Genomic DNA, 26,785 nt, shown 5'->3' on the forward strand with positions numbered 1-26,785 from the left:
AGGATTCAGGCCTCACATAGAAGTGTTAATCAATCCATAGATCAACAAACTTCTATTAAGCATTGACAGCAGGCTAGACACTGTCCTAGGTACTAGAGACACAAAGACAAAAACAAGATCATCTCTCTCCTCAATGAGTTTACTTTCTATTAGGATGAACAATATGAACGTGTGTGTGTGTGTGTGTGTGTGTGTGTATGTGTGTATAAATGAATAAAAAGTCATTTATGAAATATTCATCATGTGCCAAAAACTGTGTTAAGGGCTAGAGATAAGAAGATAAAAAATGTGAAACAACCCTACACTCAAGAAATAAGGTAATTTTTGTATGGATCCTAGTCCCCTCCTAGATTGTAAACTCCATGACAGCAAAAATTATTTTTTATCAAGATTTTGTATTTATTCCGGTACCTAGCACACACCACAGATACTAGTTGAAGTGAATAGAAAGGAGAGATTTTTCCTAAGAAGGATTCTTCATCAGCACCTGTCCATAATGCACAGTTCTTCCACAGACCTTATATGAAATGAACTTATATAAGTCCAGGATCCTTCATAGTTGTCCTCTCTCAGCTCCATTGGATAGATAGTTAATACACATTTATTTAACTCTCACTGAGGGCTAGTCACAAATGCTATGTCCTGGGGTTACAACGAAAGACCAGAACAATCTTTGCCCTCTGCAAACAGTCTGGGGGAGAAATAGGAAAAAAAAATTGCACATGCATTTTTTTAAAAGTACATAGCCAAGGGGTAGTTAGGTGGTGCAGTAGATAGAGCATCAGTCCTAGAGTCAGGAGGACCTAAATTCAAATGCAGTCTCAGACACTCTGTGTGAACTTGGGCAAGTCACCCAACCCCATTGCCTTGTACCTAGACAAAAATGTGGAACTCAAAAATCTTACAAAAAAAATGAATGTTGAAAATTATCTTTGCATGTAGTTGGAAAAATAAATTTACTTTTAAAAAGTACATATGCAGTGTAAATAGTATATGCTCAAAGTAATTTCAGAGGGAAGGTAATAACCAGAAGTACTGGTTAGAAGATGGGTGTATAGTTTAGGTGGAGCTAGTGGGGTGGAATGGATACTAAAAAAGGTTTTATAAAAAAGCAGCATTTAAATTGTGTTGAAGGAAACCAGAAAAGCCAGAAGGCACAGGTGACCCCTGTGAGTCATAGACTCCTCCACTAATTCCCTTCAAGTAACTTCCTAGTCTTGAAAACTCACACTGATTTTCAATAACAACTTCCCTTCTCTTCAATAGTTTTAATGGATTTCTATATGGTTGTTAATCAGTTTTTTCACAAATGGTAATAAATGACTTAATTTGCATATATAATAACCAACACAACTGCTTTGATCCCAGAGACAACAACGTTCATCAAGGGCCAAGAAGAGAGTTGTTGACTCGCTTAGCCATACACCTGGGAGCCACTTCCATCTCCATGGTAGAATCAATAATGAAAATTTGTCAGAGTTGTGACAGTGATGATTTCCATGTTTCCTTACTCTTTCCCCAAGAAATCAAATATGTGTGTGTGTGTGTGTTGTTTCCCAAATATCAGAAATACATGCCTTCCTACCTAGCCTCAAACACCTGGATAGATTTCATAATCTCTGAATTACCCAAATAATTAAGAGAACAGTATAATATTGGAGTAAGAATTGTCAAGATACATTCTTAGTTCTCAACTTCATTATGCTGTGTGAACTCAGAGACTTGAATAAAATGAGAATCAGATGTGACCAAGAAGATTCAAACCCTTGTCCCTGAGGGTTGATGAATATGCACTTGGTTATAAAAATAGATATAATGCTACAAGGGAAGCTCCCTTTGTTTCCTAGATGAATACAGGCTTCCTCTCAAAGGCAGATTTAGACCATTTAATGCAGAATTTAGAATTAATTTCCCAATCACCAGGAGTAAGTGATTTGAGAGGTAGTCTTGGCACTTACCAGGAATCAAATCAAATCAATAAATGTCTATTGAGAACCTGCTCTTTGCAAAGTATGAATGAGAACCATATGAACTTTAAGCAGGTTGTATTTCTAAGTGCTTGGGTAGTGGGAATCTCAAAGGGGCAAAGGCGATAGATAAAGCTGTATCTGGAAGCAGAGAACCTAGCCATGCTATGTATTTCCTATTTCAGCCTGTCAATATACATTTCTAAAACTAAACACTTCTTTAAGTCCCGGGGATAAAAAGAAAGGTTAAATAACATTGCTGCTCTCAAGAGACTGACAATCTAACAGGAGACAACATGCAACCAGCTATGTGAAAATAAGCTCTCTGCAAGATACATTGAAAAGAGATAAACAGGGGAAAGCACTAGCATTAAGAAAGATTAGGAAATGCTTCCTGCAGAAGTTGGGATTTTAGCTGACATTTGAGGGAAACGAGAGAAAACAGAAGGCAGAGCATCCCAAGCATGAAGGTCAGTGAGTGAAAATCTGAGTCAGGAAGAGTGTCTTGTTCTAAAGTATGTGAGAGGGAGGGATAGGTAGAAGACTGGAAAGATGAGGAAGTCAACTTTGGATACCACTGAACCTTATCTTTTTCTTTTTAGGTTTTTTTTTTTTTTGCAAGGCAAATGGGGTTAAGTGGCTTGCCCAAGGCCACACAGCTAGGTAATTATTAAGTGTCTGAGACTGGATTTGAAGCCAGGTACTCCTGACTCCAGGGCCGGTGCTTCATCCACTACAACACCTAGCCGCCCCTGAACTTTATCTTTGATCTTAATGAGATCAGGAGATGAGAGGGAGCTATTGAATTGGGAGGTAGCATGATCAGACCTGTGCTTAGGTAGATTACTTTGACAAGTGAGTGGAGTTGCTAAAGTCCAGGTGAGAGGTCATTAGGGTCTATACCTGTGCAACTTTGGACAAATTATTACACTTCTTTCAGTTTCAGTTTCCTCATCAGTAAAAAGTGTGTTGAGTAGTTTTCAGTTCATGTCCATCTCTTCATGACCCCATTTGGGGTTTTCTTGCAAAGTAGTTTGCCATTTCCTTCTGCAGCTCATTTTACAGATGAAGGAACTGAAGCAAAGAGGGTTAAGTGACTTGCTCAGGGTCACACAGCCAGAAACTTTCTAAGCTGGATTTAAACTCAAATCCTCTTGATCCCGGGGTTAGCATTCTATCAATTGCACTATCCAAATGTAAAATGAGAGCAAATTGGTGGCCTTTGAGGTCATACCTACCTCTAAATCCATAACTCTTACTTTAGCTCTAAATTGTGGTGTAGTGGATAGCGCATTGAACTTGGAGTAGGAAAGACTCAATATCTCTTGTTTCAAACACTGACTAGGCAAAGTGCTTACCCTCTGTGCCTTGGTTTCCTTATCTGTAAAATGACATGACTAGACTTAACCTCCAAGTTCAAACTCTAACTTCATAATCCTGTGGTTATAGGTTACATTTTTACTTGGTTATATTTTTGCTTGGAATGTGCCCTCCCAAAAAACAATTTGAAAGTTTAAATAAATTAAGCAAATAAATGACAATCTATTTGCCCATAATGTAATTTGTACTTCTCTAACAATAAGCCATTTGCTTAAACAGTGCAAAAGTTATTCTTAGAAATGCCTCACTTCTAAATGTGACTCTGTGAAATATGCTAAGAATGAGATTTAAATTCATGCTTTGGGAGCTCTAGCAGATTTTAAGATGTTTTCTATCCAAAGATGAAAGACTCACATCCCATAGGGAAAAACAATAAGCATACTTGTTCATTAAGATTTGGCTTGTAATTATCAAAGTTAATCATTTTAATGGACAGATTGTATGACTTCTTTCACCAAATCACAGAGTAGGGGGAAACCTCTCTAAGGCTTTATCATTTCATAAGCCAAGAAAAGTTAAGTGACTTGACTAAAGTCACAGGGGTCACAATTATAAACTAGGAATCCCTAGCTGGTTTTAAACAAGATATTCCACCTAAGAATCATTGATGCCTTTGAGTAAATGAAAATAGGTTTAGATTCCCCAACATTTTTTATTTTTCCACAGAACTCCAGATTCAGCTATTTATAAGGAGCTGACCTAAATAGCCTCTTAAAGTGATCATATTTCAGAATAAATATAAACATAGCACTGGTTCTGGAATTTAATAATGAATATTTGTTGATTTTTTTGCCTTTACAAACATGTATTTAACTTCAGCAAATAAATAAAAACTACTGAGATAATAGGTTCTCCCCAAAAACTTAGTGGAAAAAATAGGAATTGTCTTCAGAGCCAGTTTGGAGTCCCACAAGAAAATCAGCCTCTTCATTTTATATGCAAGATGTGTTTTTGTTCTTGTTTATTAAACCAAAATCAGCACCAGCAAGCTTGATCATCCGCCTTAATCAGAAGTTTATAGGACCATAGATCTGGTATTAGAAGACTGTATATAGATATAATATAGATATAATCCAACCCTACATTTTGTAGAAGGGGAATCTAACATGCAGGGAGGTGGTGATCTGCTCAAGCTCACACACAAATAATAGGCATCAGTGGCAGGATTTGAACACAGGTCCTCTGAATCCAGAGCCAGTAAAAGCTCTGCCCTGGACCAGGCTGATTTGACCCCATGTCATTTGGGGTCATTTCCAAAAATTGAATTCCCTCTTAAATGTTGCCTATTTATCGCCGTAGAATGTATTGGAAAGAAGGTGACACAAACTCTGAAGGCAACTGCAAAAGACTTGAGTCTTAAAGATATTTGGAGCAATAAACAGCAAACAAGGGAAAGGAAGTTTTCTAAGGACAATGGTTCCCTTTGAAAAATAATTTTCATTTGTTTATGTGAATTTTAATATATTTGTTTTAAAAGGAAATGGAATAAGATATGTATGTAGCACCTACTATGTTCTATACACTATATAATCCATTTACTGTCTGACTTGAAGCAAGGTACATCTCTGTGCTTAGGCATGGCTGTCTTGGTCACACCATCAGATTGGGTTTGCAGGGGTGTGATAAGATTTTACAAGGTGATCTTAGACCTATTTTCTACATTGTGGATATTTGTGCTGAATAGAGGAATAATTTCCCTTGAAGAAGACTCTCAAGGCCTCCATCTCTCCTCATTTACTATCTGAAGGAGTGATTTTGTTTTGGTTTAGCCATTGCAGTCATGTCCTACTCTTCATGACCCTATTTGGGTCAACTTTGTAATTTCCTTCTCCAGCTCATTTTACAGATGAGGAAACTAAGGCAAACAGGGTTAAGTGACTAGCCCAGGCTCACAAAGCTAGGAAATGTCTAGATTTGAACTCAGGAAGATGAATCTTCCTGACTCTAGGGCCAGCACTCTATCCATTGTACCACTTGAATCAAATATAGTACTATGTCTAAAAAGAGGACTTTTCCAAATCCAGGAAGGATCCAGAATCATAACAACAATTAATGAATTTTATTCCCTTCCCCCAGAGAGAGAAAAAATAGATGTCCCAGGATTCCATAATAAGATGATGGAGCTTAGATGTCTTCTTGTACAGGTTTAAGCCTCATTTGTTTTAAACCTTTGAAAAGCAGTATCATTTTTCTTTGAGGATAACAAGCTTCAAGAACTACACCCTGCATTCTAACTAGGTTCATACTATCATGATATATCTCCTACAGTGAACTGCATGTATGAATATGCTGTGAATCTTCTTTCTATAACCTCAAAATAGGGAAAATTGCTTAATTAACTGATGCTTCTTCTATAGAGAAAACCATGTATGCCCCAATAGGAGGTTGCGCCAACATCATTTTATAATAGTATTAATGTATTAGAGAAAAATTCTACTGCAAAGTCAAAAAACTTCCTATAATGTCATTCAACCACTAGTCCTTTTATAGAATTATGACAGTGGATTCTGTTTTCCCCTTAGAATGTCATTTTGTCCAACATCATATTTTTTACCAAACTAAATATAGCTTTTCAACATATGTTTGTACCAGGTGCTATTTGTTGTTCAGTCATTTTTCAGTCCTGTCCAAGTTTTTGTGACCTCATTTGGGGTTTTCTTGGCAAAGGTCCTGTAGTGGTTTGCCATTTCCTTCTCTACCTCATTTTACAGATGAGGAAACTGAAGAAAATAGAATTAAGTGACTTGTCCAGGGTCACACAATTGTTAAGTTATTGTATAAGAGTTGAATTCAGAAAAATGAGAGTTTCTGACTCTAGACCTGGCACTCTATCTGCTGTGCCACCTAGCTTTCCCCAGTAGGTTCTATAGAAAGATACAAAAGAAAGAAACATTCTTTGGGGGAAATAGTGCAACCATCTCATGGGAGCATCTATCTTGATAATGGCTTAGTTAGATAAACTCTTGGATCATCTTATATTAACCAAGATATACTATTTTACCATATATACATCCACTAATAAGTGTTAGAAAGATCCCCTTTGCAAAATCCTTTCAGATCAACAAAAAATACTATTATTGTGTACAAATTGCAAATTCTGCATTGCATAATAATTCACAAATGAATTTGTGTTTTTAGAGGACTTTGTGTCCAAGTCATCAGTCAGAGAATTTTCATCATTAAAAAAACCAGTTTCTCTTCCCTGACTTCCCCACTAAATCACAAGCGCTGTATTTTCCATTTTTCCCATGTTCTGTTGTTTAAGAAGAATTAGAGTTCTGTGAATTGTGTAGGCAATGGTGAGTGAATGGTTTCCAAAGCTCTCCTCCTAGCTTTGAGATGCCTAGGGCATTTCTAAATGAAATGTTAAGTTGAACCACTGAGGACAAAAACTTTACAAAGGGCTTGCAATCAAATGCATCTAAACCAAGAGTACCACCTAGAGGATTTCATAGGACAATGATGACGGTTCTTTCCTCAGTCAGAGAAGAAATCTAGTCATATCCAGTTCGGAAGTAGATACGATTTGTGTAAATGTAAAGGTTTATTGACTTCACCTAAAAAACTGTATTTCCTTTCTTTTTCAGGAAGAACAGTTTGGAATGTATGCACTATACAGTAAAAACAAACCACAATCCGATGCTTTGCTTAGCAGCCATGGGAATGCCTTCTTTAAAGTAACTATATTTTCATTGCTCCATTCAGTAAAGCCTACACCCAAAGTCAATGAGTGCTACATGTTTTGGTGACTTTGAATTGCCAGCCTTGCAACTCACCCCTATCTTCACCCTTTTGACATTCTTTTAGAATAAGCAGCAAGACCTGGGTGATAAAATGGATCTAGCCTCCTACCTGCTTAAGCCAATCCAGAGGATGAGCAAATATGCCCTGCTGCTAAAGGACATGATCAAAGAATGCACCAAGACTCAGGAACAGGAGCTTAGTGACCTTCGAGCTGCTGAGGAGATGGTAAAATTCCAGCTTCGCCATGGGAATGACTTGCTGGCCATGGATGCCATCCGGGGGTGTGATGTAAGCATACTTCCTCTTTTTGCTTCCTACAGACAATCCTTGCCTACCAGGCGGTAAGTCAGTAGGTAGTCTCTCTCTTGCCTGCCCTTGATAAAGGGAGTGACCAAAGAAGTGCCATCTGGCTAAATATTTGTCCCTTTCCAGACCAGGGAAAGCTAATTAACTGGCTGGTGTATAGAGTGCCTTTTCTATTCAGAGCACCATACATGCATGCCCTAATATGAGGTTGATCCAGTATCATTTTTTAATAATAGCATTAGCACAATATGGCAAAACCCTACTGCAAAGTCACAAACTTCCTGTAATGTCATCCAGCTGCTAGCCCATTTATAGCATTGTGGGAAAGTGAAGATATCCACATATCTCCAATTCTAATCATCTGCTCCAATCTGCCACTTTGCATTTTGAAGGGAAAGCAGGATAGGAAGAAGTAGAATTGATGATTCCTTTTGGGCATTAATTGGATTAAATGGATTAAATGAGGTCCCTTCCAAAACTCTAATTCAGTGATTCTGGCAGCTGTTGATAACTGCTCTGTAAGGGGAGCACAGAATTAATACAAACCAGTGGCTGGAAACACTATTCTTCCTTACACCTCTCTAGAGGTCAACCCCTCTGCTGTGCAATGATCATTCCAAAGTCACTGATGTGAGTACTGCCATCTTCCACTGGTGGAGATTTAAAACCATCAAAACCTTCTAGTTCTATGTGATTATTGTCCCCTGTCCTTTCATAAAGGCTCCAACCTGTAGGCATTTGAGCAATAGACATTTAACCAACTTAACATGGGCATCTTGGAGAGTGAGTATCATGTCATTTGGTTGTTCAAGCTACAAAATCCAGTCACACTGAAATTATTAACTCTGAAAAAAAAGCAAATGAGCTAGCTAAATTCATTTCACTGGAATATTTTAAAATGTACCTCACTGTAGCAGTCACAAAAGAATAATAATGATTATAATAATACTATTTCTTTGGCACAGTTGTAAAGTTTTTCAAGTGTTTTCCTCACTACAACCCTGCAAGGTAAGCAGATCAGATATCCCCATTTCCCAGAGGAAAAAACTAAGGCTCATTGAAATTAAACTGTGGCAGAGAGCATACATCAGTCAATCCATCAACATTTCTTAAACACTTAATGTGTTCCAGATTATTATCAAGCCCTGAGAATAAAAGAAGAGTGAAAGACAGTCCTCGCTTTCAAGAAGCTCCATGTCTCCTGATTTTATATTTAAGCCTTTTTTTTTTCTCAATAGCAGAGCCAGAAGAGGTATTAGATCAACAGTTTTCCTGAAGCCTCCTGGAACATATCTTCCCAGGTCTCAGTTTCCTCACCTATAAAACAAAAGGATTGTACAAATGTTCTTTCAGACTCCTTCTAGGTCAGATATATTAGGATTGGTGTAGCTGAACTCTTGTTCACAGGAATTTGTATCAGGTTAAAAAAAACATAATACATTTCTAGTCACTAATCTCATTGGACTGACATGAAGGAGGTCACAATTTGTCCCTGTTGTTCAGGTGACTTCACAGTGTCTTCCTCAGAATATTATATAACTAACATTTTTGGTCTTTGTAGTATCATTAGGCTTTTGAAATTTTCCAACAAATTTTAGAAACTTTCCCATTCCGACTTGTCTGATGCTGGGCCAACATCAAACCCTCTCTGATTCTGTAGGGTGTCTCCTAACATTAGAAAGTCATCAGCCCATTCTAGGTCTGCAAAAGAAAGGCAGCAAGGTTCAGGGAAAAGTCAAATGGACCTGATCTCATCTGGCTTCAGACTGTGTGGACTTCTGTCACTTACTGGGTTACCTTGGGCAGTGGGGTGTGGAATGGATGAAGTACTGGTGCTGGAGTCAAGAAGACCTGAATTCAAATCTAGCTTCAGAACTTACTATGTGACTTAGAGCAGATCATATAATCTCTATCTGCCTCATTTTCCCCAACTGTAAAATGTGAATACTATAGTATCTACTTTACAGAATTGTGACATCAAAATGAAAATATTTATAAAGTACTTAGTAGAATGTCTGTCACATACTAGTAAAATAACAAATTCTAGTCAATTTTTTTGCCTGATATTTAAGGCCCTTCTAGGTCTGGCTCCAATAAACCTTACAATGTATTTCCACCTTTCCTGTATCTGAGGCTAGCTGAATTGCACTATTAGATGTTTCTAAACTTTGTTCATACCCTTTACCTATCTCTGTCTATTCGTGTAGGCCATCCTCCTACCTGGAAAACCCTGCATCCAGAGATGACTGCTCTAATTAATCTTTTTTTTTCCCATTAAGACCTACTCAGATGAACCTTCTCCCATGAAACTTTTCTTGATCCCTTCTCTTCAGCCCTTAGCCCTGCATCTTCTCTTCCTTGAATTTCTTTAAAAATTTTTTAAATTTGATTTGGTTTTCTAATTGCATGTAAGCAAACATTTTAACATATTTTTTAAAATATTGTCAGTTCCATATTCTCTCCCTCCCTCCCTTTCTCTATTTCTTTTTTTCTTTTAACTAGATTTTATTTTTTCCTATTACATGTAAAGATATTCAGTTTTTTTATAAAATTTTCTCCCTCACTTCTTCCCCTCCCTCCTCCTTAAAATAATAAGCAATTTGATGTAGGTTTTCTATATATGTAAAACATTTCCATATTAATCATGTTATATAAAAAGAAGAAACAGATCAAAACTTCCTTAATTTCTTAAAATTCTTTGGAACTCTTTTCATTTAATCTGTGTGATAAATATTTATACACACATCCTATTCTTACTATTAGATAGTAAACCAATAATAATAGCTATCATTTATATAATGTCTATTAGGAACTGTAGGAACACTTTATAAATACGACCTCATTTGATTTTAACTTACAAGACTGGAAAGTAAATGCTGTCATTATCCTTTATTTTGCAATTGAGGAAGGGCTTTTGAAATTTTCCAACAAATTTTAGGAACTTTCCCATTCCGACTTATCTGATGCTAGAACAACAACAAATGCTCTGTGATTCTAGGGTATCTCCTAACATTAGAGAGTCATCAGCCCATTCTGTGTCTGCAAAAGAAAGGCAGCAAGGTTCAGGGAAAAGTCAAATGGACCTGATCTCATCTGGCTTCAGACTATGTGGACTTCTGTCACTTACTGGGTTACCTTGGGCAGTGAGGTAGTGAATGGATGAAGCACTGGCACTGGATTTAGGAAGATCTAAATTCAAATCTAGCCTTAGAACTTACTGTGTGATTTTTGAGCAGTTTATATAATCTGTATCCCCAACTGTAAAATGTGAATAATGATATAGTATCTACTTTGCAGAATTGTTGTGACATCAGAATGAAAATATTTGTAAAATATTTAGTAGAATGTCTGTCACATAGTAGGTACTATAAATTCTAGTTATTACTATTATTATTTTTTGACTGACATTTAAGGCCCTTCTCAATCTGGTTCCAATAAACCTTACAAGTGCATTTCTACCTTTCTTGTATCCTGAGGCTAGCTATTAAATGTTTCTTTACCTGCCTCTGTCTATTCATGTAGACCATTCTCCTTCCTGGAAAACTTGCATCCATAGCTGACTGCTGTGGGGCAATCAGGAGATTGTCATTTTTTATGTTTCTATCTTCTACATAAGTTTTGGTGCATAATCATTACTTTAAATGTACTGTTGAATTTAAAAAAATATATAGTTCATATGTATTTTCTTTTTTTCTTTTTAACATTTTTTTTGTTTTTCCCTGATTACATGTTAAAAACAATTTTTTAACATTTGTTTTTTAGACCAGAAGCTTGTACCTGTTCCTATACTCTTGAATGTTGCATAGCTAAAGAGATGTTTAAAGATGAAGAATGATAGCAATATAAATATACTCTCAACCTGCTTCAGATTAAACAAGATCTTCATTATCTCTTTAAGATGTTTTTCTTTCTCTCTAGGTGAATTTAAAAGAACAGGGGCAGCTGAGATGTCAGGATGAATTTATTGTTTATTGTGGAAGGAAAAAATATCTAAGACACGTCTTCCTTTTTGAAGATCTTATCTTATTTAGCAAGACCAAGAAGATTGATGGGGGATATGACATTTACATGTACAAACAGTCATTCAAGGTAAAAGCAGACAAAGCACCCAGACTGTGACATGGGCACAAGGGATGGGATTTTTACACAGAATGTTTGGGTTTTTTTAATGGGTTTGGTTGGTAATTATTTCTGGATTAAAAGAAACTCATAGCTTCCTTGGTTTTCTTATTCCATAAATTCCATGGTTTATTAGTGAGAAAAGGGGGAAAAGCACAACAACTGAACTTCATGGAATGAAATGGAGAGCATCACCATAGTATTTTTATGCCTCACTGTGTAATTTCTTCCTGTCCATTACCTGATTTTTCCAAAACTTCAGACCACTGTGAGCTCAGCCTTATTCCCCAGAGGTGTTGGTCATCCCTGTACCACTTGTATTTACTTATATGGTGTATTGAGATGCCTTGCTGAATGGGAATCACTGGAAGCCAGATGTTTCCTGAGAAAAAATTCTATTTTGCATTTCTATTGTGGTGACAAGGGCTTATTGGGCCGTCAACAGCTGTCTGAATCAACCTCCTGGCGCACTTGGCAGGACAGAAGCTCCTGCAAGTTGGGTCAAACTGACTGTAAACTGTCAGGCCCCTTTCATTGGGATCTTCTGACCACCTGCCTTCAATTAGGAATGCAAGTGAGGTCTCAGGAAGCATCGTGATGCACTAGATAGTTAGGCTTGGAATCAGGAAGACTTTGGATTAACCTGACTCATACTAGTTGTGTGACCTAACCTCTTAGGTCTCTAGACAATAGTCTAAGGCTATAAGGTGTAGAGAAAGTATGGACTACTGTTCACAATTTATAAAAAATAAAAACAGGATGAGTGCACATATACAGCATCTACTCTCCAAGTTAGGAAGCATTTCTAATGATTTAATTCTGCAGACAGTGCCAGGGAAAAACCTCTTCTTGTCAGTTTGCAAGAAACTTTGGGTTTCAGGGTTTTTCCATCAGAGCATAGGGTCATCTAAGGAGAATAGTTCTTGTAATGAGAGCCAGCACTCCTGGGCTCAGAATAGCCCCAAGTATGCATGATCCTAGGAAAGGGCTTCACAGAAGCTTAACAAAGCACAGCACTAATTAGAAACTTTTTTTGAGGTCGTTGTTTTTCGTTTCAGAAAACCATATTTGGGGTTTTCTTGGAAAGATACAAGAGTAGCTTGCCATTTTTTTTCTCCTGCTTATTTTTTAGATGAGGAAACTGAGGCAAACAGGGTTAAATGACTTGCCCAGGATCACTTTGACTACTCAAATCAAATCTCACCCTCTGTAAGGGGTGTTTCCCAGTCTCCAATCCCTTCTAACCCCAGTACTCCACTACTGGCCCCTTTCCAATGAAAATTTTATTGTTATTGTTGCTGTCCAGTCATTACAGTTATGTCTGACTCCACTGCTAGCACCTTTGTTATGAATTTTTTATTGTTATTGTTGTTGTTCAGTCATTTCAGTTATGAGTGATTCTTCGTGATCCCATTTGGGATTTTCTTGGAAAGATACTAGAGTAGTTTTCCAATTCCTTATCCAAATCATTTTACAGATAATGAAACTGAGGCAAAAGAGTCTAAGATCAGTCTAAAGTCTAGTTTTTCTGACTCTGGGCCTGGCATTCTATCTACTGTGCTACCTAAGAATTTGCCATCTAGGAAATAACAAAGCAAGTAGAGTCCTGACTGATCTAAAAATGAAAGAAGGGGAAAGATCAGCCAACAAATATTTATTAAGAATGTGCCACATACTAGATTAGGATAATTTCCTCCCCCATGGTCATCTCAGTCTGGATTTCTGCTACCTCACACCCTGCTCCTGTCTCTCACCTTAACTGACTTCCAGGAAACCATCAGAAATCCATCAGAAAGGTTTTATTAAATGATTATTATGTGCCAGACACTCTAATAAACACTGAGGATACAAAGAAAAGCACAAACATGATTCCTGCCCTCATGGAACTCACATGCCAAAAATTGTACATAGAAGATATAAGCAATATATGTGTTTGCATATTTGTATACTCATACCCACTTAGAGATTTCTTTTTTTTTTTTTAGGTTTTTTGCAAGGCAAATGGGGTTAAGTGGCTTGCCCAAGGCCACACAGCTAGGTAATTATTAAGTGTCTGAAACTGGATTTGAACCCAGGTACTCCTGACTCCAGGGCCAGTGCTTTATCCACTATACCACCTAGCTGCCCCTGGATATAAGCAATATAAATGGAAGATAATCTCTTAAGGCAGTTAGGTGAATAGAGCACCAGGTCTGGAGTCAGGAGGATCTGAGTTCAAATCTAGTCTCAGACATTTACTAGTTGTGTGACCCTGGACAAGTCACCTTACCCTGTTTGCCCTGGTTTCCTCATCAGTACAATGAGCTGGAGAAGGAAATAGCAAACCACACCAACTTTTCCAAGAATACTTCTAATGGAGACACCAAGAGTCAGACAGGACTGAAAAACAACAAAAATCTCATAGGGAAGGCATTAGTAGTGGATTACTTGGAGATAGATTGGAGATTGGGAAAGGCCTCTTGCAGAAGGTGATATTCAAGTTGATTCTTCAAAGGCAGAGATGAACAAAGAGTATTCTAGGCAGCAGGGGCCAGTGAAAATGCATGGAGTCAGGAGATGAAGCATCTTATATGAGGAGCATCAAGGAGACCAGCATCACTTGAATCTACTGTCCATTGAATATATACAATAGAGTCAAATCTGAGAAAACTGAAAAGGTATTAAGAGGTCCACTTGTAAAGTATTTTAAATGCCACAAAGTATTTTTACATTTGCTTCTGAAGAAATAGGGAACCACTGAAGTTGTGTGTGTTTGTGTTAAAGCTCAGAACTAAGCTTTACGAAAATAGATTATAATTTTACTTGTCCTATATAAAAAGGGGTGAGGATGAGTGTGAGGGTATGGGGAATAATATCTGCCCCCTTCCTTAACCAATGAACATGAATGAATTTGACTAGGACAATTACATTTATATATTCAAATTATTTAAGAAAAATAACATTTCATAAATATGTGAAGTGGTTGCTACTCTTAGAAGCTGCCATAGAAAATAAAGATTTTCTTTGTACAGTAGATTAATTTTCATGTTGAATTATTTGGACCATCAGATTCTTAGCAGTGAAAACAATTTTACAATGTTGTGGAAAATAAGAGGAAATTGAATACTCTGATTTTTCTGGATACCGGATATGATTTCAGACTGCTGAAATTGGAATGACAGAGAATGTTGGAGACAGTGGTCTGAGGTTTGAGATCTGGTTCCGAAGGCGGCGGAAATCCCAGGATACATACATTCTTCAAGCAAGTTCAGCAGAAGTGAAAATTGCCTGGACGAATATCATAGGGAAAATCCTATGGAGGCAAGCTCTAAGGAACAGAGGTATAAAATAGAGGGAAGTTACAAGGCAATAGCAGGAGCTCATGTTGGAGAGGACTAATTCAAATTTCATTTTACATGATAGTTTAATATGATGGAAACTCAAGACAGGCCATATTACATCTTGAGTGTAAAGAATTCAGCCATGTGAATCAGAATAACTATTCTCTGGAGTTATGGAGAATAATCTACCCGAAAAACTATAAATCCTTTACACCTAGAGGGGAGTTTTTTAATAGGTGACTGGGAGAAATCTACTTTAATGAAACTGGCCTTTCCCTAGCTGCTCCCTACTCTCACCTGTTCAAATGGCCATTTCTCAAAATTCATTTCCATTTGATTTTTGGGATCTTCCAGGCCAAAAGCTGCTGTTTTCTCTACCCCCATGCTCTTCCCATCAGTGAGACTCCATTTACATGATCTCCTGCTGCTAGGACCCCAGAGAGCAAAATAAGTTCCTACAGCTACAAAAACTGAGCCAAAGAAAGATTGACATCCTTCTTGTTGCCACAGGACTGATTTCTTGTTTCTTTTTTTCCCTGGGCTCCTACAAATCTCTCAGGTCATAACAATAGTTTTTTTGTTTATTTGTTTTAGTGCAACAAATGGCAAATTTATTCAACTTTGGCCCTCTCGCCCCTTTGTCTGTTTAGTCTCTTTATTAACATGCCCTGAAACAGTCAATATTCCAAAGAAAATTGTCAGTTAAGCTCCATTTAAAAAGTGTCAGATTTGGAGTAAAAAAGACCTGGCATGGAATCTTGGCTTTGCTGTTTGCAATCTATGCATCATTGGACAAGTCACATGACCCTTTTCTTTGAAAAAAGAGGGAATGAGTAAGATGACTCCTAATATTTCTTCCAGTTGAAAATCTACAATTCTATGAAGTTTCTCTCTCAAGTGTTGCACATGTTTTCTATTTTAGAACTCAGAATGCAAGAAATGGTATCTATGGGAATAGGCAACAAACCATTCATGGATATCAAACCCAGTGATGCAGCCATAAGTGACCGGGCAATAGATTATATCATGAAAGGAACAGGTACCACTTGTTACTTTGGTCTTCACTCTGTCTTCTATTGGAGAAATTTGACTTTAAAAATAAAACACCAGACTTGGTAGGTAGTATCAGTTTGGTGGCTTAGGATCAAAGATTCTATGCATAACAATCACAGTTTCATATCCATTAAGGTCTCATGAACAATTAATGATCCCCTCATTGAAAATAAAGGTGTTGCAAAATAATGAATTTTCTATTATGTGTTTAGTTGTATTTCCAGATGAATACAATACAGAGTTTGTATCCTACTTGAGCACTTATTTATTTAGGTGGCAATAAGGAGCTATTAAAAATTTCCTTAAAGATTTTGACTTGATATAAGGAAAAAACTTTCTAATTATTGCAACTATCTCGAAGTGAAGAGTGGATTGCCTTAGATGGGAATAGGTTTCCTCTCAGAGTGTTCATATCCATGTGGATAATCATTCATTGGTCATGTCATAGAAAAGTTTCCTAATCAATATCAAGATGTACTTTGGTCTCTGAGCTTCTTCCACTTTTGAGATTGTAAGTTTTGAGCAAGCAAATGATATAAGTAGAGCTGTGCATTATAAAGATTAATCTGATGCTTGCCATGATAGTGCATGGTAACCCCTGCTGCCAGGGAGCTCAGGTTTGCAGAGTCAATCATTTGTACACTTAAAAACCAGTACTAATATGATGAGCCTCCTTAGACATCAGGTCACCAAAGTGGAGTGAACTAACCCAAATTGGAAGTCTAGAAGATCAAAACTGCTTTTCCAGTCAATAAAGTGAGTGACCCTACACTTCTAATTTAGGGCAAGATAGAAGACCTAGGATCTAGGGATCCAGCTGGCAGTCAACTTTGAGGCAAGCTACCACCTGTTGGAGCCCTGCCTCTTGGTACCCCCTCAGGACTCTTATTTGAGTGGGACCTGTGGGGTCCAAAATGTTTATTTTGAAAAAATTAGAGTTTCAAAGCAGGCCCGGGTTGCCTGGATACCCCCACTGAGAATAAGGGAATTTGATCCTGAATCTGTTGGTTTTCAGAATTGAGGCCATGATTAAGAGGGTTGGGAAAGGGGTATTCTTATTGTGCCTCTAGAGGCACCTCTAGAGGTGAGATTCTTGGACTGGCACAAGACAAAGCAGAGCAAAAACATTTTCCAACAATGTTCTCATTAATCCAGCACAAAAGTCGGAGTTTAAAGATCAGATACTGCTGTAGTTCCAACCATAAACAATGTTGACTTGCATTCCCATTATCTTCAGGCAGCTTCCAAGAAACTGAAGTCTTTGGGTTCCAGGGGGAGTTTGATATATACATATATATATAAATATATATATATATACATATATATATATATATATATATATACACACACTGATGATTAGTCCACCAGGAGACAGGTTTAGATATACCAGCTGTCACACAATTGGACCTTCAAGGGAAAGTAGCCCATGCTGATGGTCGATTCTTGGAGAGACAGGTCTGGATTTGCCTTGTTGCAAACTTGCTACCAGATAATCACAGCTGGTGCTTGACCCAGTGTGCTGGCTACTGTGGTGCCTCAATGATACCAGAGAGGAGACCATCCAAAGGGCAAGAGAGTCCTCCACATTCAGACTATCACCAGAAGTCCTGAGTCTATCAAATCAGGCCATGGAGTGAAGTGGTTCTGGAAAAGGCAACTGAGAAGGATGTCCTTGCACAACATACCCTTCATTATAATAAATATAGTGGGCAAGTCTGCCATTTCAATATAGTTAGTGTGGTCCTCTTTGAAATCAAAGGACAACTGAGAAAGGGAAGGAAGGCAAGGCAAGACAAGGCAAGAAACGTCAGTGGCTTGGATGATAACAGGGAAAAGAGGCAAAATTGACCTTTTTCTTTTTTTTTTTGTTTACAGAGTCAAGATCTAGGGCATCTATTGCTGTATCTTCATTTGATCACTCAACACCCTTCAAAAGGCCCCACTCTACCATCTCTAACAGCAGCACATCCTCTTCAAGCAGCCAGTCCTCATCTTCAATCTTGGGGTCATTAAATCTGCATGTTTATTCTAGTCCATCTTATTCAGGTCTGCTAAGTCCTCCCTTCTATCACTGGACTTATGATATTAAAACGTGTATTGAGGAAGATGAGTTGGAACAGGAAACAGGAAGCCAGCCATCAATGAGTAAGTGGATCTGAATACAGTACTAATGAAGGTTGCAATGATGTGAGGGAGGAGGGGTATGTGCACAGAATACTTGGGGGACAGAAGGAAGTGTTCAGATTCACTGAATTAGAAGAAGGTATCTCAATTGACTAGACCAATAACTTTGGTTATATCTTGAGATGCTTCAGATTACTACAAGTGCTGCTATGAAATTCTTTTTTTTTTTAGGTTTTTTTTTTTTGCAAGGCAGTGGGGTTAAGTGGCTTGCCCAAGGCCATACAGCTAGATAATAATTAAATGTCTGAGACGGGATTTGAACCCAGGTACCCCTGAGTCCAGGGCTGGTGCTTTATCCACTGCAACACCTAGCTGCCCTCCACTGCACCACCTGGCTGCCCTATGAAATTCTTAAAGTTAACTTTTTAATCAAAAAATATAAAGAAATATAAAATATAAATTATAAGAGGGGAAAGGGTCATGTTGAAAAGATAATGAAAAGATAGCCCAACCCTTCTCTTTGTTAAGTGATTTTTAAAGTATTTATCAAATATAAAGATCTAAGGAAAACTAAGAAGTTTTTATAATATCTCCAAGAAAATTTAGCAGTTATTACATTATCCCCTAGTATTAACAGCAGGGACAGCATAAATTGATGATGACAAAATGGAATTAATATGCAGAGAATGTTGCAATTTAGACTTCTCTATATAAAAATATTAGACTTGAAATATGAGAGGTTGGGGCACTTATGTTCTAAAAATTAATAAACTGATTAATGTTTGATTAAATTGCATTATCATTATTATTATTATTCCTCCCAATCTGTAGTTACTGAGAGCTCTGAGTCATCACAGTGTACCTCTGGAGAGAGCATCGGTGGCTTTAGCAGCTCAGCCCACCCTGGGCTGTCTCAACTTCTTCCAGACACATTTTCAGATGAAAGTGCTTCAAATCCTGGTTCCAAACCATCCTCCCAGTGCACATCTCCAGCTCTCCCTGGGAAGAATTCTAGGTTGAAACATGATAGTAATCAGTATATTACAACAGTAAGTATTTGGTTTTTTTTATCTATTGACTTTGAATTCAACTCAGTTCAATTCAGCAAGCATTTAATAAAGACAATACTACGTGTGAACCACTGTGATATGTGCTGGGAATTTTCATTCTAATGAGGGATACAATAAGTAAATTCAAAATAATTTGGAGGTGACAGAGACAGAATAGATTAGAAAAGGGATTAGAAAAGAATAAATATCAGACCATATGGACTGAATCTTGATAGAACCTAGACATGCTAAAAAATGAAGATGAGGAAGGACTGCAGGATAGGCACAGAGAACAGCCCCATGCAAAAGCAAAGAAGCAATCAGGAAGATAAAAAGTTGATAGGGGAGTTCAGAACTAGCCTAATCTATATGGCCTTCTTCAATAACAGAGCTACTCTTGAGTTTCTATTTCATTGATGTAACATACTTCTAGCATTGAAATTGGATGAGACAGAGTTCTCTTTTAGATATTTGTGTTGCTTTGTTAGCAAAATCTTTAACAATATCCATGTTGTGCACCAGGGAGGTAGATAAGAAATGCAAGTTTTATAGGTAGTTTGAATTCTCCTAAACCAACTCTATATAAAATCTTTTAATTAACAATTGTTAAGTTCTTACCATATTGAAAATGCTAGACTCTGGGAGAATTACAAAGATAAATAGGACTTAGACTCCTTTACTTATGAAGTTAAGAGGCATTATAATCTCACCAGTCTCTGTGTGTTTTAGAAGACGAATGCCCATTCCACTTTGGACAAATTTACTAAGGAGAAAATTGGCTAGCAGAGCAATAGAGTTCATTGAACCCTACTGGGTCTGAGTCTTTTTGGTTTTGTTATACTAGCAGAAGAGCAACAAGAATTAATGGAAATTATGACATGACTTTGGCCAGCCCTCTATCAATCAAAAGAAACTAAAATGCCTGTCTACTTAGCATAACATTCATTTCTGTGGGATTCACCATGATAGGGAACTCAAAGTAAAACTATTGGTCCTACCAGGAAAGATTTAAACAAAATGTAATTTCAACTGAATGTAAAACCAATATTAAAACTTGGATTTGTGCCTTAAAAGTGATGATGAAATTGTGGTTAAATGAGGCAGCTTACAAACCAGACCCATTAGTGAACCCCATGGGATCCCATAGTATTTAAAATCCATATCACTGGTGTCTTTTTTAGTTGTCCTCCAGAAAATCTAGGTGAATAAGAAGGCCTTGACACCACCTTATTGAGTAAAAGAAGTCACTGGCCTAAAGTCTTCTTTAAGAACTGAATTTCACTGAGATGTTTTAAGTCTATGACTGTCAATCCAGCCATCCCCAAACAAAGTCTTAGTCAATAATGATAGTAGTCATTAAAGAATTAATACCAATATACATTCAGGGGAAAAAAGTCATTTCACTTCAACTCTATAAACAATTTTGAGTATTTGTTATATACTATGTATTAGGCACTGTCCTAGGCCCTGAATATATACAAATAAAAATAAAGCAATCCTTGTTCTCAGGAAGTTTCTCAGGGGAAAACATGTACAGAGCTAAGTCTATACAAAATAACTTCAAAAGAAATTTAGCAAAGGGTCTTCCAGATCAATACCAACCTGGTAATTATCTATTCACAACCCATCAGTTGAACACTAAATTGGATACAAGAGAAATACTAGGACCTTCTCTTTCTCTGTCCTCAAGGTTCATACATTATTAGAGCTTGAGGTACTTTAGACATCATTTGGTTCAACCCGCTTATTTTACAAATGAGGAAGGTGAGTCCCAGTAAAGAGAGAGCAGGGGCTAGAATTTAGGTCTCTTAGATCTCAGTACATGATTCTGCCCTTCATATCACCTTTCCTCTTTGTTAAGAGTGATAATGTTGGTTTGGAAAAGGAGACAATTTCATTTTGGAGGATTTTAAAAGATAAGATTATAATTATTTTTTTTAGGTTTTTGCAAGGCAAATGGTGTTAAATGGCTTGCCCAAAGCCCCACAGCTAGGTAATCATTAAGTGTCTGAGACCGACTTTGGACCCAGGTACTCCTGACTCCAGGGCCAGTGCTTTATCCACTGTGCCACCAAGCCACCCCTATAAGATTATTTTTAAGCTAGCTAGGGCAACCAAACTTAAATGAAGCAGTATAACAATGCCAAGAATTAAGAATTAAAATTGATCATAGAAAAAGGGGGGACAAGAATATGAAATTGAAAAGTCAGTGAACTCAAGACAAATGCAACACCTTTTTTTTATTCAGAAAAAAACTTATCTTACCTGCATGGTACAAAAATTTGTTCTGACTTTAAACACAAAGTTTCAGAATGTTGTCAAATCTCCTTAATGCTAATTTAAAAATAAAAGATTTTAAAAATCTGTTTGTGCCATTCTTATGGAGGAAAAAGTAACTTCCAGAGTTCTGATAGATATGAGATAGGGTACATGGATTAACTAGCACTGTTGGTCCTTTAGCCAACTACATACTTCATATTACAATAAACCTGTGATCTCTTAAGGGTGGTACTTCCTCCTCCATTAATATAGATCACAACCCTTCCATTTCTCATTTAATACTTGTTTTTCTCTAAATCCCCTTGTAGGAGATCTCATTGAGAATCACAATGTTAAATAGTTAGGCAGTGAAGAACTGGGTATTAAAATTAAACTCAACAACTTAGATGACAAGGATGCTCATAGAAAAACACATATACGGTCCATTCTTTCATTAAGATTTCATTAATTGGGGCAGCTAGGTAGCACAGCGAATAGAGCACTGGCCTTAGAGTCAGGAGTACCTGGGTTCAAATCTGACCTCAGACACTTAATAATTACCTAGCTGTGTGGCCTTGGGCAAGCCACTTAACCCCATTGCCTTGAAAAAATCTAAAAAAAATATTTCATCAATTGCCCTTTGTAGATAGTGGTTGCTGTGAGGAATATAAAAGAAATAAAAGATTTGGCCCTTCCAGGGTAACTTAGAATGTAATTAGACTAAAAAGAAAAGCTTTAGCAATCATAACAGGATATAAAGACTTTAAAATAATATAGGACAAATAATGTATACAGGGGCTTAGAAATGCAAGATAAGACTGATCAGAGTATCAGTCAATTAATCAACCATCATTTCATATGGCCAACCATCATCCAAACACAAAAAAATCAAATAGTGATGAAAAAATCCCTGTTCTCCAGGAAATTACCTTTGAAGGGAGAGAAAATATGAAAATGCAGAGAATAAATATAGTTAAATATAAAGTAGTTTAGGAAAGTAGACCCTAGCAGTTGGATCAAATGCAAAACAGGTTGTAGTATAAAAGCTGAAAACAAGAAGACATCCTAAAGAAAGGAAAAGCAAAAATGGAAGCAGAGAAACACAAAGATGGCAGCAAAGAAAGTCTGGCTAGAGACAATGGGAGAGGAAGATGAGTAGACATGATAAGGCAGGGAAAAGAAAATAAATAGTGGTTTTTGAAGGTTTAATTCAGACTTAGAGATCGTTCCTAGAATGTTACCAAGGATGCTGGCTCAGTCCCCATCCTCTCTAACTCATAATACATCCCTCTTTTTCCATAATCATGTCCCTTCCAAGACCTAGTAAAAAGGTAGTAGAGGAATTGACCTACAGGTTGGTCAGACAGCCAGCAAGCATTTATGAAACCCTTACTATGTATGTTACTGGGCATAATGGTCCTCTGAGTCTAGAGGATAAGCTATAGGCTTTGGAACAATCACTTGGTTCAGGGAAACTTGTATGACCAAAATTGTCTAAGATAAATAATGACATTGGTTTTAATTAGTTGATTTCCCTCCCTTTCTTGTCAGAACAAAACTTCTCATGTATTAGGCTTCTCAACAGTGGTTTGACTGGGAGGCAAACATTCAGTAAGTAACTGGTTTTATCAGCTCAACACTGAAATAATCAAGTTAAATATTTTAAGGGGAGGGAGGGATGCTCTGAGTTGCCACAGCTATGTCAAAGTTAACAATTAAATTGGAGCATGCAGACATTTCTCTGGGCTGATTTGCATGTCTAACCATATTAAAAGAGCACTGGAAGCTTAATTGCATTGCCTGATATTAACAATGCTTTCCTTCCTAAGGTTCTGTCAGAAAGGTAATGTAACCTGCCCTCTGCTGCTTCTCCTTCACTGAATTTCCCCCTCTGTGTATCGTGTGTCCTAGCCACTTCTTGTCTTGGGGGATGGATTGCACTGTAACAAAAAGATGACTTTTATAGCAGTTAAACTCTACCCACTAGGAGTGTGGACAATATTTTCACTTAGGAAATGCAATAAAATATGGCAGATTTAATCCCAGCCCATTTATCATCAGTTTTACAAGTTGCCTAAAATCAAGATAGACGACCAGAGAACTTAGCATAGGTTAACCTAACACCAGAAGTTTAAAAATAAAACAATCACACCAAGCCCCATGACTTAATTTGAGAATAGTCAATAGCATGCCTAGACAAGCTTCCATTTCCATGTCTGCCAACTCTTGTGATACAGTAGTTACATAAAGAAGGTCTGAGGAAAAGAAATGACTATTAAGTAATTTGCCTGGAATTAACAGATTACTAGGAATTAAAGTTTAGGGAAATCATCTTTGTTCTGTTCACTTACCTATGGCTTTCTTTCCACCTTTCCCTTTTACCTATTCCTTCCTATTCTCTCTCCCCATCTCCTCCCTTCCCCCTATCTACCTACCTAAGACCAGCCAGCCTTTCCTTTTTTAAATTGTTTTTTGAATTTTACAATTTTCCCCCCAATCTCACTTCCCTTCCCTTATACCACACAGAAGACAGTCTGATAGGCTTTACATTGTTTCCATGCTATACACTGATCAAAATTGAATGTTGTTGAGAGAGAAAGCATATATCCTTAAGGAACAAATAAAATATAAGAGATAGCAAAATTACATAATAAGATACCTTTTTTTAAAAAATTAAAGGTAATAGTCTTTGGTCTTTGTTCAAACTCCAATAAGGGAACTCTTTGGATACAGATGGAATTCTCTATCACAGATACCCCAAAATTGTCCCTGATTGTTGCACTGACAAAATGAGCAAATCCATCAAGATTGATCATCAACCCATGTTGCTATTAGGGTGTACAACGTTCTTCTGGTTCTGCCCATCTCATTTAGCATCAGTTCATGCACATTCTTCCAGAGTCAGCATTTTCAAGTAATGAGTTCTTGGCAGGTGTACACAGTTTTCACAAAAGATGTTCAAATACTGGACAGAGAAGGCTGATAGAAAGGGGTTGTCTTAAAGCACTGGGAGAGCCCAGTCTGCTGTTCCATTCAGGGATCTCCTGTGAACTTCCTACATCCTGTTTCCCCTAGTAGTCTGATCCCAGAAAGTGGGAAGAGTTTTACTTAGGAAGATTTATGGTAGATAGTGCTACCCAAGAACTTATTCAAAGGTAATAACCCACAAACAATATGGGTTTGGAAATATACTTTGGAGCTTTGAAAAGAAACAAACCAAGAAAGCGTCAAAGCTGAATTCTTAACCCCAACTGGAAGCTTATTCCCAGTTTGGCTCCCTGAGGTAATCTTTTGTGTCTTTGCCCATGAGGAATCTCTAAACTTTGTTTGCTATCACAGACTTCAGCTTACACCCGGAAATCACTTAGTTTAAAAAAAAATTTCAGGGGACAGATAAGTGGTGTAGTGGATAGATCACCATCCCTGGAATAAGGAGGTTCTGACTTCAAATCCATCCTCAGATATTTGCTAGCTTTTTGACCCAGGGTAAGTCACTTAGTTAACCCTGATTGCCTCAAAAAAATCATTTTCAGGACATATATGTATGCTATGCTATAAGACAGCATGACCTAGGGGCAGCTAGGTGGCACAGGTTGATAGAGCACCAGCCTTGGAGTCAGGAGTATCTGGGTTCAAATCCAACCTCAGACACTTAATAAATACCTAGCCGTGTGGCCTTGGACAAGCCACTTAACCCCATTGCCTTGAAAAATCTAAAAAAAAAAAGACAGCAGGACCTAATAGCTAAAGAGCTGGAAATTAGGAAGACCTGATTTCAAGAAGTAGCCTCTGGTAGCTACTGACTGTGTGGCCAGCCTTAACCTCAAGCAATCTTACAACCTGCCAAACAGGTGCCCCTCTGCATTAGGAGAGAGAATTTCCTCAAAGCTAATTCTTTAACAGTGAAATTACAGATCTTACTTCCCCAGAAAAGTCTTTGTGATACAATGAACTGATGACTAATTGCTATTGGGCTAGAGTGTGCTCCTGGTTAGAGAAAAGAAGACCCTTTGCATCTACATAAAGTCTCAGTCAGTTGAATCCCTGGCTGGCCCTCCTTCCTTAGTTTCATACACATTGCTTTTCTTTATGCTCTTGTGACACAATAATCCCAAATTACCATCTACATGATACTTGACACACATTGGAATCATCATATTGTCTTCTTTAACTTTTTAAAAATTTTTGTACAAGTGATGTTTTCTTTATACATTACTAAAATATTCTTGTTTAAGAGTAAACATAGGGTGGCTAGGTGGCACAGTGGATAAAGCACCGACCCTGGAGTCAGGAGTACCTGGATTCAAATCAGGTCTCTGACACTTAATAATTATCTAGCTTTGTGGCCTTGGGCAAGCCACTTAACCCCATTTGCCTTGGAAAAAAACTAAAAAAAAAGAGAGTAAACATAATATGCCCCTCCCCCCCCCAAAAAAATATAGATCCTCATGAGAAATAAAGTAAAAGAAAGAGAAAAAAAATGTGCTTCAGTCTGTGTTCCAACACCACCAGCTCTGTCTGAGGTGGATCCCATTCTTTATGATAAGTCCATCTCAAAAACTACTTCCTTATTTTTTCACCATTGCCCTTGCTGATCACAACTCCCTCCATCCATACCTCCCCACTATTATATACTATATTTTCTCTCTCCTTTCACTCTGTACCTCTTCTAAAATGTGCTGTGGGGTAGCTGTGAGACACAGAGGACTGATCATTGGCCCTGAGGCCAAGAGGCCCCAAGCCTACATACCACCCCTGAGACCCAGCAACCACCTGGCCCCATGGTCCCAGACAGGTCACCCAATCCCAGCCCCCTGCAAGAAGTAAAAAAGAAAATGTATTATATCTGACCACTCTCCCCCACAATCCACCCTCTCCTCCATCACCCACATCCCCCCTTCCCCTTTCCCCCTTTCCCCCTTCTCTCCTTTTCACTCTAGAAGTCTATACTCCATTGAATGCATATGCTATTTCCTCTCCGAGCCACTTCTGATGAAAGTGAAGGTTCCCTCATTCCCCCTTGCCTTCCCCCTTCCATATCATTGCAATAGCTCATTGCAATAAAAAAATCTTTTATACAAAATATCTTAGCCTATTCCACCTTTCCTTTCTCTTACTCCCAATCCATTTCCCATTTAGCCATTGACTCCATTTTTACAATACATTATATTTTCAAATTCAGCTCTCTCCTATGCTTCATCTATAAAAGCTCCTTCTACCTTCTCTATTAAATGAGAGGTTTCATATGAGTATTATCAGTATCATTTTTCTGTGCAGGAATACATGCAGTTCATCATCATTAAGTCCCTCATATTTTCCCCTTCTCCTCCACTCTCTATGCTTCACCCGAGTCTTGTATTTGAAGGACAAACTTTCTGTTCAGCTCTAGTCATTTCAACAGGAACAATTGAAATTCCACTGGTTCATTGAAAGTCCATCTTTTCTCCTGGAAAAAGATGTTCAG

General features: G+C 37.6%; 1 protein-coding gene across 4 annotated transcripts in view; it reads left to right on the forward strand.

Moving 5' to 3' along the window:
• Window positions 1-26,785, forward strand: part of PLEKHG4B (pleckstrin homology and RhoGEF domain containing G4B) — a 227,204-nt gene that overhangs the window by 185,408 nt on the left and 15,011 nt on the right. For 2 of the 4 annotated variants that reach the window (XM_074206370.1, XM_074206369.1), the window contains exons 16-23: window positions 6,935-7,024; window positions 7,155-7,379; window positions 11,316-11,486; window positions 14,656-14,836; window positions 15,759-15,875; window positions 17,765-18,034; window positions 18,845-19,062; window positions 22,873-22,932. In XM_074206370.1, the coding sequence (XP_074062471.1) occupies window positions 6,935-7,024; window positions 7,155-7,379; window positions 11,316-11,486; window positions 14,656-14,836; window positions 15,759-15,875; window positions 17,765-18,034; window positions 18,845-19,062; window positions 22,873-22,914 (1,314 nt within the window). In that variant the 3' untranslated portion in view covers window positions 22,915-22,932. The remainder of the gene's footprint in view (window positions 1-6,934; window positions 7,025-7,154; window positions 7,380-11,315; window positions 11,487-14,655; window positions 14,837-15,758; window positions 15,876-17,764; window positions 18,035-18,844; window positions 19,063-22,872; window positions 22,933-26,785) is intronic. The other 2 variants (XM_074206372.1, XM_074206371.1) reach the window with 2 other exon arrangements.

This window comes from Macrotis lagotis, chromosome X, assembly GCF_037893015.1.
Source record: "Macrotis lagotis isolate mMagLag1 chromosome X, bilby.v1.9.chrom.fasta, whole genome shotgun sequence".
In the NCBI taxonomy this organism is placed as follows: Eukaryota; Metazoa; Chordata; class Mammalia; order Peramelemorphia; family Peramelidae; genus Macrotis; species Macrotis lagotis.